Source organism: Coregonus lavaretus, assembly GCF_964263955.1.
Source record: "Coregonus lavaretus genome assembly, chromosome: 14".
NCBI lineage: Eukaryota > Metazoa > Chordata > Actinopteri > Salmoniformes > Salmonidae > Coregonus > Coregonus lavaretus.
In genome coordinates, this window is record NC_140001.1 from 28,714,197 (window position 1) to 28,728,959 (window position 14,763).

At 45.3% G+C, this 14,763-nt stretch overlaps 1 protein-coding gene across 1 annotated transcript in view; it reads right to left on the reverse strand.

Annotated features, from left to right (window-relative positions):
• Window positions 1-14,403, reverse strand: part of LOC311141394 (oxysterol-binding protein 2-like) — a 72,944-nt gene extending 58,541 nt beyond the window's left edge. The window contains exon 1 of the mRNA XM_084176706.1: window positions 14,127-14,403. Coding sequence (XP_084032832.1) covers window positions 14,127-14,322 — 196 coding nt within the window. The 5' untranslated portion in view covers window positions 14,323-14,403. The remainder of the gene's footprint in view (window positions 1-14,126) is intronic.
• Between the last annotated feature and the right edge of the window lie 360 nt (window positions 14,404-14,763).

Consider the following 14,763-nt stretch of genomic DNA (forward strand, 5'->3'; position numbering starts at 1 on the left):
GGGACAGAATGCGGTCGGACCATCATATAATTGGCATATACATTACTCTTACTGAATTTCCACGTGGGCGAGGATATTGGAAATGTAATCAAAGCCTATTGGATGATAATTTATTTTTAACTAGGACAAAGGAATTTATAACTGACTTTTTCCGACATAACATAGGTACAGCAAATCCCCTTATTGTATGGGACGCCTTTAAATGTGCCTTTAGAGGCCATGCAATTCAGTACAAACAAAAGCAATTTAGGTCAAAAGAGTTTATACTAACAAAGGAAATAGAAAGTCTAACAGAACAGATAGATGGCAATAAAAACTAACAGAGGCTCAGAAAAAATTAGAGGAAAAACAAAAAGAAATGGAGAAACTTATTCAAGAAAGATCAAGTGTAATGTATTATAAAAATAAAGCAAACTGGATGGAATATGGGGGAAAATGCACCAAATTCTTTTTTAATCTTCAACATATGAATGCTACCTAAAATAAATTAATGAAACTGGTTACAATTGACGGAGTCACCCATGATTCACCAAATTATATTTTGAAGGAGGAAACAAAGTACTTTAAGCATGTTTTCGTTTCAGTCGCCTCCATCTCCTCTAACTGAAGGTAATTATAGAGATTTTTTTCTATTGATAATGTTAAATTAACAGCCATACAGAAAGACTCATGTGAAGGTGAAATTACAGAGGAGGAACTTCTGGATGCAATTAAAGATTTTAAGTCCGGGAAAACTCCAGGGTTGGATGGCATACCAGTCGAGATATACCAAACCTTTTTTGATATACTAAGAGGACCGTTATTAGCATGTTTTAACCACTCCTATGTAAATGGTAGATTATCTGACACTCAAGAAGAAGGTCTGATCTCATTATTACTGAAACAGGATACAAGTGGAAAATATAAAGATCCAGTCCATTTAAAAAATTGGCCCCTTACACTTCAGTGTTGTGATGCAAAAATTCTAGCAAAATGTATAGCGCATAGAATTAAAAAGGTATTGTCGGATATTATTCATTCTAATCAGACAGGTTTTTTACATGGAAGATACATTGGAGATAATATAAGGCAAGTATTGGAAACAATAGAACACTATGGAAAATCTGGGAAAACAGGCCTGCTATTCATTGCAGACTTCGAAAAGGCATTTGATAAAGTACGACTGGGGTTTATATATAAATGCCTGGAGCATTTCAATTTTGGAGAATCTCTTATAAATTGGGTCAAAACCATGTATAGTAACCCTAGGTGTAAAAGAGTAAATAATGTATATTTCTCAGAAAGTTTTAAACTGTCAAGAGGAGTGAAACAAGGTTGTCCACTATCGGCATATCTATTTATTGTGGCCATCGAGATGTTAGCTATTAAAAATCAGATCCAACAATAAAATCCAGGGCTTAAAAACAAAGGTGTCATTGTACGCTGATGATTCATGTTTTCTTTTAAATCCACACGTAGAATCCATCCACAGCCTCATAGAGGATCTAGATACATTTTCTAACCTCTCTGGTTCACAACCAAATTATGACAAATGTACTATATTACGTATTGGATCACTAAAAAATAAAAAATTTACATTACCATGTAGTTTACCAATAAAATGGTCTGATGTGATGTGGATATACTCGGAATACAGTGGGGGAAAAAAGTATTTAGTCAGCCACCAATTGTGCAAGTTCTCCCACTTAAAAAGATGAGAGAGGCCTGTAATTTTCATCATAGGTACACGTCAACTATGACAGACAAAATGAGAAAAAATAATCCAGAAAATCACATTGTAGGATTTTTAATGAATTTATTTGCAAATTATGGTGGAAAATAAGTATTTTGTCACCTACAAACAAGCAAGATTTCTGGCTCTCACAGATCTGTAACTTCTTCTTTAAGAGGCTCCTCTGTCCTCCACTCATTACCTGTATTAATGGCACCTGTTTGAACTTGTTATCAGTATAAAAGACACCTGTCCACAACCTCAAACAGTCACAGTCCAAACTCCACTATGGCCAAGACCAAAGAGCTGTCAAAGGACACCAGAAACAAAATTGTAGACCTGCACCAGGCTGGGAAGACTGAATCTGCAATAGGTAAGCAGCTTGGTTTGAAGAAATCAACTGTGGGAGCAATTATTAGGAAATGGAAGACATACAAGACCACTGACAATCTCCCTCGATCTGGGGCTCCACGCAAGATCTCACCCCGTGGGGTCAAAATGATCACAAGAACGGTGAGCAAAAATCCCAGAACCACACAGGGGGACCTAGTGAATGACCTGCAGAGAGCTGGGACCAAAGTAACAAAGCCTACCATCAGTAACACACTATGCCGCCAGGGAATCAAATCCTGCAGTGCCAGACGTGTCCCCCTGCTTAAGCCAGTACATGTCCAGGCCCGTCTGAAGTTTGCTAGAGTGCATTTGGATGATCCAGAAGAGGATTGGGAGAATGTCATATGGTCAGATGAAACCAAAATAGGACTTTTTGGTAAAAACTCAACTCGTCGTGTTTGGAGGACAAAGAATGCTGAGTTGCATCCAAAGAACACCATACCTACTGTGAAGCATGGGGGTGGAAACATCATGCTTTGGGGCTGTTATTCTGCAAAGGGACCAGGACGACTGATTCGTGTAAAGGAAAGAATGAATGGGGCCATGTATCGTGAGATTTTGAGTGAAAACCTCCTTCCATCAGCAAGGGCATTGAAGATGAAACGTGGCTGGGTCTTTCAGCATGACAATGATTCCAAACACAACGCCCGGGCAACGAAGGAGTGACTTCGTAAGAAGCATTTCAAGGTCCTGGAGTGGCCTAGCCAGTCTCCAGATCTCAACCCCATAGAAAATATTTGGAGGGAGTTGAAAGTCTGTGTTGCCCAGCGACAGCCCCAAAACATCACTGCTCTAGAGGAGATCTGCATGGAGGAATGGGCCAAAATACCAGCAACAGTGTGTGAAAACCTTGTGAAGACTTACAGAAAACGTTTGACCTGTGTCATTTCCAACAAAGGGTATAACAAAGTATTGAGAAACTTTTGTTATTGACCAAATACTTATTTTCCACCATAATTTGCAAATAAATTCATTAAAAATCCTACAATGTGATTTTCTGGATTTTTTTTTCTCATTTTGTCGATCATAGTTGACGTGCACCTATGATGAAAATTACAGGCCTCTCTCATCTTTTTAAGTGGGAGAACTTGCACAATTGGTGGCTGACTAAATACTTTTTTTCCCCACTGTACATATGAGATTGGTAATGCAAGATATGTAAACATTTATTATTAATATTATTATTATTATTATTATTAAAGTGGCATTATTAACATTTACATTTTAGTCATTTAGCAGACGCTCTTATCCAGAGCGACTTACAGTTAGTGAATACATCTTTTTTTTATACTGGCCCCCCGTGGGAATCAAACCCACAACCCTGGCGTTGCAAACGCCATGCTCTGTCAACTGAGCTACATCCCTGCCGGCCATTCCCTCCCCTACCCTGGACGACGCTGGGCCAATTGTGCGCCGCCCATGAGTCTCCCGGTCGCGGCCAGCTGCGACAGAGCCTGGATTCGAACCAGGATCTCTAGTGGCACAGTTAACACTGCGATGCAGTGCCTTAGACCACTGCGCCACTCAGGAGACATTAAAGTGACTAGTGTTCCATTTATTAAAGTGGCCAGTGATTTTCAAGTCTGTATGTAGGCAGCAGCCTGTCTGTGCTGTGGCTGTTTAACAGTCTGATGGCCTTGAAGCTGTCTCTCGGTCCCAGCTTTGATGCACCTGTCAAACGTTTTCTGCAAGTCTTCACAAGGTTTTCACACACTGTTGCTGGTATTTTGGCCCATTCCTCCATGCAGATCTCCTCTAGAGCAGTGATGTTTTGGGGCTGATTTTTCTCATTTTGTCTGTCATAGTTGACGTGATGAAAATTACAGGCCTCCATCATCTTTTTAAGTGGGAGAACTTGCACAATTGGTGGCTGACTAAATACTTTTTTTCCCCACTGTATATACTGTAATCTATCTATTGCATCTTAGCCTATGCTTTACTCAAAGCCAGTGGCATGTCATTAGTAAAGATTGAAAAAAGTAATGGGCCTAGACAGCTGCCCTGGGGAATTCCTGATTATGTTGGAGAGGCTTCCATTAAAGAACACCCTCTGTGTTCTGTTAGACAGGTAACTCTGTTTCCACAATATAGCAGGTGGAGTAAAGCCATAACACATACGTTTTTCCAGCAGCAGACTATGATCGATAATGTCAAAAGCCGCACTGAAGTCTAACAAAACAGCCCCCACAATCTTTTTATCATCAATTTCTCTCAGCCAATCATTAGTCATTTGTGTAAGTGCTGTGCTTGTTGAATGTCCTTTTCTATAAGCATGCTGAAAGTTTGTTGTCAATTTGTTTACTGTAGAATAGCATTGTATCTGGTCAAACACCATTTTTTCCCAATAGTTTCTTAAGGGTTGGTAACAGGCTAATTGGTCAATATTTGAGCCAGTAAAGGGGGCTTTACTATATTTGGGTAGCAGAATGACTTTTGCTTCCCTCCAAGCCTGGGGGCACACACATTCTAGTAGGCTTAAATTGAAAATATAGCAAATAGGGGTGGCAATATCGTCCGCTATTATCCTCAGTAATTTTCTATCCAAGTTGTCAGACCCCGGTGGCTTGTCATTGTTGATAGACAACAATAATGTTTTCACCTCTTCCACACTCACTTTACGGAATTCAAAATTACAATGCTTGTCTTTCATAATTTGGTCAGATATACTTGGATGTGTAGTGTCAGCAATTGTTGCTGGCATGTCATGCCTAAGTTTAATAATTGTTTTCATTGGCAAGATTAGCAAAGTAGTTTGCAGTATCAGTTGGTTTTGTGATGAATGAGCCATCTGATTCAATGAATGATGGAGCTGAGTTTGCCTTTTTCCCAGAAAATGTCATTCAAGGTGCTCCAATGCTTTTTACTATTATTCTTTATGTCATTTATCTTTGTTTCATAGTGTAGTTTCTTCTTCTTTTTATTCAGTTTAGTCAAATGATTTCTCAATTTGAGTGAGATAGGAAGCGATGTGAATTAGATGTGCTTACTAGATTACTTAAAAGTGACAAGCCATTCAGACCAGCCTTCCTGACTGAACTTGAACGCATGACAGTGTCTAGGGTTTACCGAGAATGGTGTGACAAACAAAAAACATCCGGTCAGCGGCAGTCCTGTTGGCGAAAACAGCTCGTTGATGAGAGGTCAAAGGAGAATGGCAAAAATCGGGCAAGCTAACAGGCAGACCACAAACAGGCAAATAACGGCGCAGTACAACAGTGGTGTGCAGAACGGCATCTCGGAACGCACAACTTGTCGGTCCTTGTCATGGATGGGCTAATGCAGCAGACGACCACACCGGGTTCCACTCCTATCAGCTAAAAACAAGAAGAAGTGGCTCCAGTGGGCACACGATCACCAACACTGGACAATTGAGGAGTGGAAAAACATTGCCTGGTCCGACGAATCCTGGTTCCTGTTGCGTCATGCTGATGCCAGAGTCAGGATTTGGCGTAAGCAGCATAGCCCCATCCTGCCTGGTGTCATTGGTACAGGCTGGTGGCGGTGGTGTAATGGCATGGGGAATGTTTTCCTGGTACACATTAGGTCCATTGATACCAATTGAGCAATGTTTCTATGCCCCGAAGAGTTCAGGCTCCTGGATGCAAAGGGGGGTTCGACCCGGTACTAAATGGGTGTACCTAACTGGCCACTGAGTGTACATCAGTGTGTGGGTCTCTATTTATCTATGTGTGTGTGTGTGCACACTTAGAAAAAAAGGGTTCTCCTGGGGACAGCCAAAGAACCCTTTTGGAACCTTTTTTTCTGAGTGTGTGTGTGTGTGTGTTTCACTGGATCTCCTCTCCTGCCTGGTTAATGAGTCTACAGGGGAGCGCTGTGTTGGTGTCTAGTACTCACCACCCACCCTGGGCTCAACCTCAGACAGACCGACAGCAGAGACGGCTCGATTACCACTCCTGAGACTGAGGGGACCTAACACCCACACTATGCACTAGACACACACTCAGAGCCAAACACACAGGCCTGGCTACACAAACACACAGGGCTGGCTACACAAACACACAGGGTAGAGCCTAATGCTGTCTATACACAAAACACACAGTTAAAACTATTTAAAAACTGTGCCAGTCTAATTGTGAGTGATAAGTCATAAGTTGTATTCACATTCTCTCTATTTCTCTCCCTCTCCCAGTTTCACTCGATCACTCTAAAATTAGAGAGTTACTTTAAAATGGAGGCCAGGGGAATATATAGCCTGTCTTTCTAGGGACACTGTGTACTGTAATTAGTAAACTAAACTAGAGCAGGCAGGGGTTGGACTGCTGCCAGTCATTGGGTGGCTTTTCCCACAGCCTTTTGACCACAGACACCAATCACAAGCAACAAGAATGAGTCCTTTTGGAAAGAAGAGAGTTCTGTTGTCAAGAGTTTGAATGAGCGGCTGGTTCTCACGGTAACGGTAACGGTAGCAGCATACAGTAGTAGTCTGTCTTCCACGTTCCAACCTCCTCACTGAGAGACAGGACCACACTGCCCCCATGTGGCCACAATGGAGACCCCACAGAGTTTTCTAGTAAGAATGTTAACCCAAACATCCGGCACAAATACCAGTGGACACTGGAGACCAGAGCAGAGGCTATTTAACAGTCTGATGGCCTTGAGATAGAAACTGTTTTTCATTCTCTCGGTCCCAGCTTTGATGCACCTGTACTGACCTCGCCTTCTGGATGATAGCGGGGTGAACAGGCAGTGGCTCGGGTGGTTGATGAAGACATCAAAACTATGAAATAACACATATGGAAGCATGTAGTAACCAAAATATGTCAACCTGACAGTTAAAACAAGAGTTTCTGCAGTAGGGTTTAATATTTTCCTGGTATTTTACACAAATGTGCCATTCTGAGAATAAATCACTTTTCTCCCGGGTAAAGAGGTATTTCCCGCCAAAACCGGAAGTGTCATTCTAAAGTATATAAACCATATAAATATGTCTGGATTTGATTAGAGCTTTGATCAGCATGAAAATTCAAGTCTGATGCTACCTGAGCCATACATTAGAAGACATTATGAGCCCTACAATAAACAACATTTTATGAGCCCAAGCCCAAAAAAGTCAATATGATTGTGCTGTTATCCAATACGTAGCCTACCACACATTAGCCTACGCACAACAGAAAAACTGAAAAAGGCCATAGATGTAGCCATGCTCTCTTGGATAAATAAATTAAACAAGTTCCAGTAGGCTAATCTTTCTGACTGTGGACTGCATTACTGTAATGTACTATATGGACTGGAATTACATACCTCGTTCAAACCATGAAGCTGGGGGAGAACATGTGATGCTGGTGCAGGACATGCGGCGTAAAAAGTTACAATTATAGGCTAGTTGTAAGGTTCTGTATTTATTTTCTTAGTTCACCTTGTGTTCTTGAACGTAGCCCTGTCTTTCATTTTTGTTCATTGATTTCACCTGTGTTAGTTACTCACCTGGTCTCATCAGCTCCTTATTTAGTTCAGTTCTTTCTGTTTGTGCCTTGTGAGGTGTTGTTCGTTTTGACTCTACTAAGCCTTCTCCTAGCTTGTTTGTGAGAATCAGTTATAGCCTTCAGTCCTAGTTTTGATTCACCTGCCTCTTCGCCTACCTGTGTATGTCTATTGCCTGCCTGTGACCACGATTCCTGCCTTCTACGAAGGCGAAATAAACACCTGCCGCGCTCTGCGTGTGAATCTACAGCTTTTTCTCCATGAGTATTCATTACAGAATACCTCACCTAAAAATGGAATGGATTCAGCGGAGCTACAGCGGCGCCTAACCCAACAAGAGGAGAGTATGGAGGAAATCTGCCATCTTCTCCGCTAGCCTATCCCTACTCCTCCGATGCCAGGTATCGTAACCCATAGCCCTCCTTCATTTCATTCAAAATATGACTGTTCCCCTGGGAAATGCAGCAAATAAATTGAGCACAACCCCACTAACTTCGCCACCGACAAGAGCAGGGTGGATTTTGTTGTGTCTCTACTCACAGGCAAAGCCCTGGATTGGGCCACCGCCATATGGACTGCCAACAGCACAGAACTCTGATCCGAGACCCATTTCCACATCCTCTTCAAAAGAGGTATTCGATCACTCTCCTTCTGGTCGTCCTATAGGAGACCTCCTCATAGACCTTCAACAAGGACGCAATTCAGCTGCCGAGTATGCCCTCGTTCCGCACCATGGCTGGAGGGAGTGGATGGAGTGAGGCTGCTTTACTTACCGTCTACCAAAGAGGGCTCAACAGACGGAGCTGGCCTGTAGAGGTGACCTTCACGATTTAAAATCAATACATTCATATGTCAATTTCCATCGACCACCTCCTCGCCGACCGCTGAAGAACTCTGCCACTCAGGAACCCGAAATCGTCCATGATTCCGTCATCCTGTCCGAGTCTTCCAGAGCCCATGCAGTCGGGCCATGCTCCTCTCCCGTGTATCGAACGTCAAAGGCGGATCCAAGAAGGGCTCTGCCTATACTGGGGAGGGAAAGATCATCTACTCAGCCATTGCCCTGTTCGCCCCCCACGGAGAGATGAGAAGGGTCCCTCCGCTGCCATGTAGGTAGGCGTGTCCTTATGTCTAAATATCTCCCAGAAACAATTCTCCATCCCAGTATTGATAACCGTGAAGGGGATTACTAAGTACGTAGAGGGCTTGATAGATTCGGGAGCAGCAGGTAATTTTAATTTCACCAGCTAGTTCAAGAGCTTGACATTGAGCTAACACCGGTCATCCCTCCCTTAAGGATTAACACCCTGGACGGGCAGCCATTGGGCACGGGCTTCATTACGCACCTGACACAGAGCATCACCCTCCAGATTGGAGTCTTCCACACCGAAACCATTAAACTCATGGAACTCTCATCCCCCAAACAGCCACTCATCCTCGGACACCCCTGGCTTTGTCGTCACGACCCTGCCATCTCGTGGCGACAAGGTGAACTACTGTCTTGGTCTTCTACCTGCTTCACCAGTTGTCTCAGCCTAACCTGCAGAGCCACCACCATTGAGGACTCTGCCTCTGCAGTGCCACCCACCATACCTTCTGAATACACCCAGTACAGCAAAATCAAGGACTCCACATCGCCCAGGGGACTGTGCTATTGACTTACTCCCTGGAGTGTCCCCACCGAAGGCCCGTGTTTACCCCCTATCTATCCCGGAAAATGAGGCAATGGAGAACTACATTGATGAAACACTCAAAACAGTTTCATTCGTCCTTCTTCCCCGGCTGCGTCCAGCTTCTTCTTCGTTGAAAAAAAGGACGGTGGTCTCCGTCCATGTATTGATTACCGTTCCCTGAATGACGTCATGGTCAAGAACTGTTTCCCTCTTCCTCTGATCCCAGCGACCCTTGAACAAGTGGGCCACGCCAACATCTATACAAAACTCGACCTGCGAAGTGCATATAACCTTGTCCGTAGACGTGAAGGCGACAAATGGAAGACTGCCTTTATCACCGCACGATGGCACTACGAATACCTGGTCATGCCCTACAGCCTCACTAATGCCCCCTGCAGTCTTCCAATCCTTTATGAACTAGGTTTTCCAGGATATGATCAACCGCTCTCTCATCGTCTACATTGATGACATCCTGATTTACTCCCACTCCCTGAAGGAACACATACAGCATGTGCAAAAGGTTCTTCAACGGCTCCTTGACCATAACCTTTATGTGAAGACTGAAAAGAGCACCTTCCATGTACCCTCTGTAAACTTCCTTGGTTTCGTACTGACACCTGGAGGGGTCAGCATGGATGAGAACAAAGTCACCGCCGTCAGTAACTGGCCCAAACCCACCCGTTAAGGAACTCCAACGTTTCATTGGGTTCTCCAACTACTATCGTCGGTTCATTCGGAACTTCAGTTCTACTGCCGCTTCCCTCACTGCCCTTACCAGCCAAAAGACCCGGACCCTTCAATGGACTGATACCCCCGACTGCTTTCAACACCTTGAAATGCCTCTTCATCTCAGCTCCTGTCCTTCGCCAACCTGATCCGACCCTTCCTTTCACCCTGGAGGTGGATGCCTCCGAAGTAGGAGTAGGTGCCATACTCTCTCAGCGGGTGGGAACACCTCCAAAATTACATCCCTGTGCTTTCTTCTCCAGGAAGTTATCCTCCGCTGAGAGGAATTACGATGTGGGGAACCGAGAACTCCTCGCCATCAAGCTGGCCCTCGAGGAGTGGCGCCACTGGTTGGAGGGCGCACAACATCCCTTTCTCGTCCTAACAGATCATCATAATTTGGAATATAATCAGAGGGGCCATGAGTTTAATCTCCAGACAAGCCCACTGGGCTCTCTTCTTCACACGCTTCCATGTTCATGTTACTTACATCCCTGGAAAGAAAAACGTAAAAGCTGATGCTCTCTCCCGCCAGTTTGACCTAACGACCAGTAACTCAGACCCTACACCCTTTCTTCCTTCCTCTTGCATTATGGGACCAGTACAGTGGGAGGTTCACTCTGCCATACAAGAAGCCCTAACCTCAGACCCGGCTCCTCCTGAGACACCAGCTGGGAAGGGTTACGTACCAGCAGTTGTTAGACCCCAACTGATGCAATGGTGTCACACGTCCTTGGGGTCAGGACATCCGGGCATCACACGAACCACCGAACTTCTAGCCCGTAAGTTCTGGTGGTCCTCACTGGCATCCGACGTAAGGGATTACGTATGCTCCTGTCCAGTCTGCGCCCAAACCGAAAGCCCTCGTCATCTCCCTTCCGGTAAGCTTCAACCTTTGCCAATCCCTCACAGACCCTGGTCCCACATAGCTGTTGACTTCATCACAGACCTTCCTGAATCCTCTGGTAACACCACCATCCTTGTTATAGTAGACCGTTTTTGAAAAATGTGCCTCTTCCTCATTTACCCAACGCCATGGAATTGGCTGAGTGTATGTTTCAGCAGGTGTTCCGTCTGTATGGGATTCCGGAGGACATCGTCTCTGACCGCGGGCCCCAGTTTGTCTCCCGGGTGTGGTGAGCCTTCTGTGACCGAATGGGGGTCGCCCTCAGCCTCTCCTCTGGGTACCATCCCCAGACCAACGGGCAGACAGAATACCTGAATCAAGAAATAGGGAAGTACCTCCGCCAACAATGTTCTGCCTCTCCACACAACTGGAGTCGGTATATGGCCTGGGCCGAATATGCTCAGAACTCACTCATGCATTCATCCACCTTACTCCGTTTCAGTGTGTACTTGGTTACCAACCTCCCATGTTTCCCCTGGGAGGCGAAGCCTGGTACTGTCCCAGCTGTCGACGACTGGTTTCGGCATAGTGAACGGGTATGGAGACCACTCACCGGCATCTGCAGGAAGCCTCTAATACCCAGAAACGCTATGCCGACAGACGGCGCCGACCTACGCCACTCTTTCACCCCGGACAGTGTGTGTGGCTCTCTACCAGAGACATCCGGCTCCGCCTTCCCCTGCAAAAAGTTCTGTCCTCGCTTCATTGGTCCCTTCAAGATAACCAATCGCATCAACCCTGTCACGTACCGCCTCCAGTTACCTCGTCAGTATAAGATCTCCTCGTCCTTCCATGCGTCTCTGTTAAAACCGGTCACCTACAGTCCTCTTCATCCTCCAGTCTGAACCCGCAGTGCGCCCCCACAGTTGGACGTCGGAGGGGAACCTGCCTACGCCATTCAGGCCATCCTTGATTCCAAATGCCTGCGAGGTCGCATCCACTATTTAGTGGACTGGGAAGGTTAGGGGCCTGAAGACCGGTCCTGGGTCCCCGACCAGGACATCCTCGACCCAGAGATGATTCAGGCATTCCACCGTAACCGTCCGGATCGTCCCGCTCCCCGACCTCGGGGTCGACCCCCCCAACAGACCCACTGGACATCAGTCTCGACACAGAACGTCGGGTCAGTCCACGACCTTATCGAACCAGCCTGCCGGACCTCGCCTCCGAGGTAGGCGGCCGCCTCTGCTCCCCCGCCCGCCCACTCCACCCTCCAGTGCCGTTGGGTCGCCAGGAGCCTCCCTTGAGGGGGGGGGTACTGTAAGGTTCTGTATTTATTTTCTTAGTTCACCTTGTGTTCTTGAACGGAGCCATGTTTCTTTGTGTTCTTGAAAGTAGCCCTGTCTTTCATATTTGTTCATGGATTTCACCTGGGTTAGTTACTCACCTGGTCTCATCAGCTCCTTATTTAGTTCAGTTCATTCTGTTTGTGCCTTGTGAGGTGTTGTTCGTTTTGACTCTACTAAGCCTTGTCTTAGCTCGTTTGTGAGAATCAGCTATAGCCTTCAGTCCTAGTTTTGATTCACCTGCCTGTTTGCCTACCTGTGTATGACCATTGCCTGCCTGTGACCACGATTCCTGCCTTCTACGAAGGTGAAATAAACACCTGCCGCGCTCTGCGCGTGAATCTACAACTTTAACTCCATGAGTATTCATTACACTAGTGATTTTAATTTTACATTTGTATACAGTACCAGTCAAAAGTTTGGACAAACCTACTCATTCACGGGTTTTTCATAATTTTTACTTTTTTCTACATTGTAGAATAATAGTGAAGACAACAAAATTATGAAATAACACATATGGAATCATGTAGTAACCAAAAAAGTGTTAAATCAAAAAATATTTTATATTTGAGATTCTTCTAAGTAGCCACCCATTGCCTTGATGACAGCTTTGCATTCTCTCAACCAGCTTCATGAGGTAGTCAGTCACCTGCAATGCATTTCAATTAACAGGTGTGCCTTGTTAAAAGTTAATTTGTGGAATTTCTTTCCTTCTTAATGCGTTTGAGCCAATCAGTTGTGTTGTGACAAGGTAGGGGTGGTATAAAGAAGATAGCCCTATTTGGTAAAAGACCAAGTCCATATTATGGCAAGAACAGCTCAAATAAGCAAAGAGAAACGACAGTCCATCATTACTTTAAGACGTGAAGGTCTTTAAGTGCAGTCGCAAAAACCATCAAACACTATGATGAAACTGGCTCTCATGAGGACCGCCACAGGAATGGAAGACCCAGAGTTACCTCTACTGCAGAGGATAAGTTAATTAAAGTTAACAGCACCTCAGATTGCAGCCCAAATAAATGCTTCACAGAGTTCAAGTAACAGACACATCTCAACACCAACTGTTCAGAGGAGACAGCGTAAATCAGGCCTTTCATGGTCGAATTGCTGCAAAGAAACCACTACTAAAAGACACCAATAAGAAGAAGAGACTTGCTTGGTCCAAGAAACACAAGCAATGGACATTAGACCGGTGGAAATCTGTCCTTTGGTCTGATGAGTCCAAATGTGAGATTTTTTGTTCCAAACACCGTGTCTTTGTGAGATGCAGAGTAGGTGAATGGATTATCTCCGCATGTGTGGTCCCCACCGTGAAGCATGGAGGAGGTGGTGTGATGGTGCTTCGCTGGTGACACTGTCAGTGATTTATTTAGAATTCAAGGCACACTTGACCAGCATGGCTACCACTAAATTCTGCAGCGATACGCCATCCCATCTGGCCTGCGCTTAGTGGGACCATCATTTGTTTTTCAACAGGACAATGACCCAACACACCTCCAGGCTGTGTAAGGGCTATTTAACCAAGAAGGAGAATGATGAGTGCTGCATCAGATGACCTGGCCTCCACAATCTTCCGACCTCAACCCAATAGAGATGGTTTGGGATGAGTTGGACCTCAGATTGAAGGAAAAGCAGCCAACAAGTGCTCAGCATATGTGGGAACTCCTTCAAGACTGTTGGAAAAGCATTCCAGGTGAAGCTGGTACTGTACCTTTTACCTACTGGGCATTTGTTCAACTAAACTAACATACCTGTCAACAAGACACACAATCAAAAATCCCCCCTCTGTAAACAATTATATAACCTCCTTCTCCCATTCTTTTGCAAGGTAATATATCTACTCCACCTTTATTTAGCCTGGTAAGACATTGAGAGTAAACTCTTTTACAATGATGGTCTAAATAATTAAATACCAATACAGGACTCACAGCGGGAAGTCCCTTTACATTTAAAACAGCATAACATTATTAAACAACATTTCTTCTTACCAGACTGGTTGTTCATCATGCGGATGGCTTTAGCCTTGGCCAGCTCCAGCGCTGTGACCCATCTCTGACGCTCCACCTCAGTGCTGGCCTTCAGGTGGTAGGTGCGGCCGCCGCTGCTCAGGACGATGTTACAGGCGTCCTCTGTGTCGATGTGAGCTGTGGCCAGGTTGATAGTGCCGCGACACGTATGGGCCATCTCTGCCTGAGTCCTGCAGGGGGACACCCAGACAGACAGAGAGAGAGACAGAGAGGGGGACAAGACACAGCGAGACGGGGACAAGACAGAGACAGACAGAGAGAGAGAGACAGGGCCAAGACACAGACAGACAGAGAGAGAGACGAGGACAAGAGACAGACAGACAGAGCGAGACGGGGCCGAGAGAGAGAGAGAGAGAGAGAGAGAGAGAGAGAGAGACAGGGACAAAAGAGAGAGAGACAGGGACAAGACACAAACAGACAGACAGAGAGAGAGAGACGGGGACAAGACAAAGACAGAGAGAGAGAGAGACGGGGACAAGACACAGACAGAGAGAGACGGGGACAAGACACAGACAGAGAGAGAGCGAGAGAGAGAGAGAGAGGGGGGGACAAGACACAGACCGAGAGACAGAGAGAGAGAGAGGGGGACAAGACACAG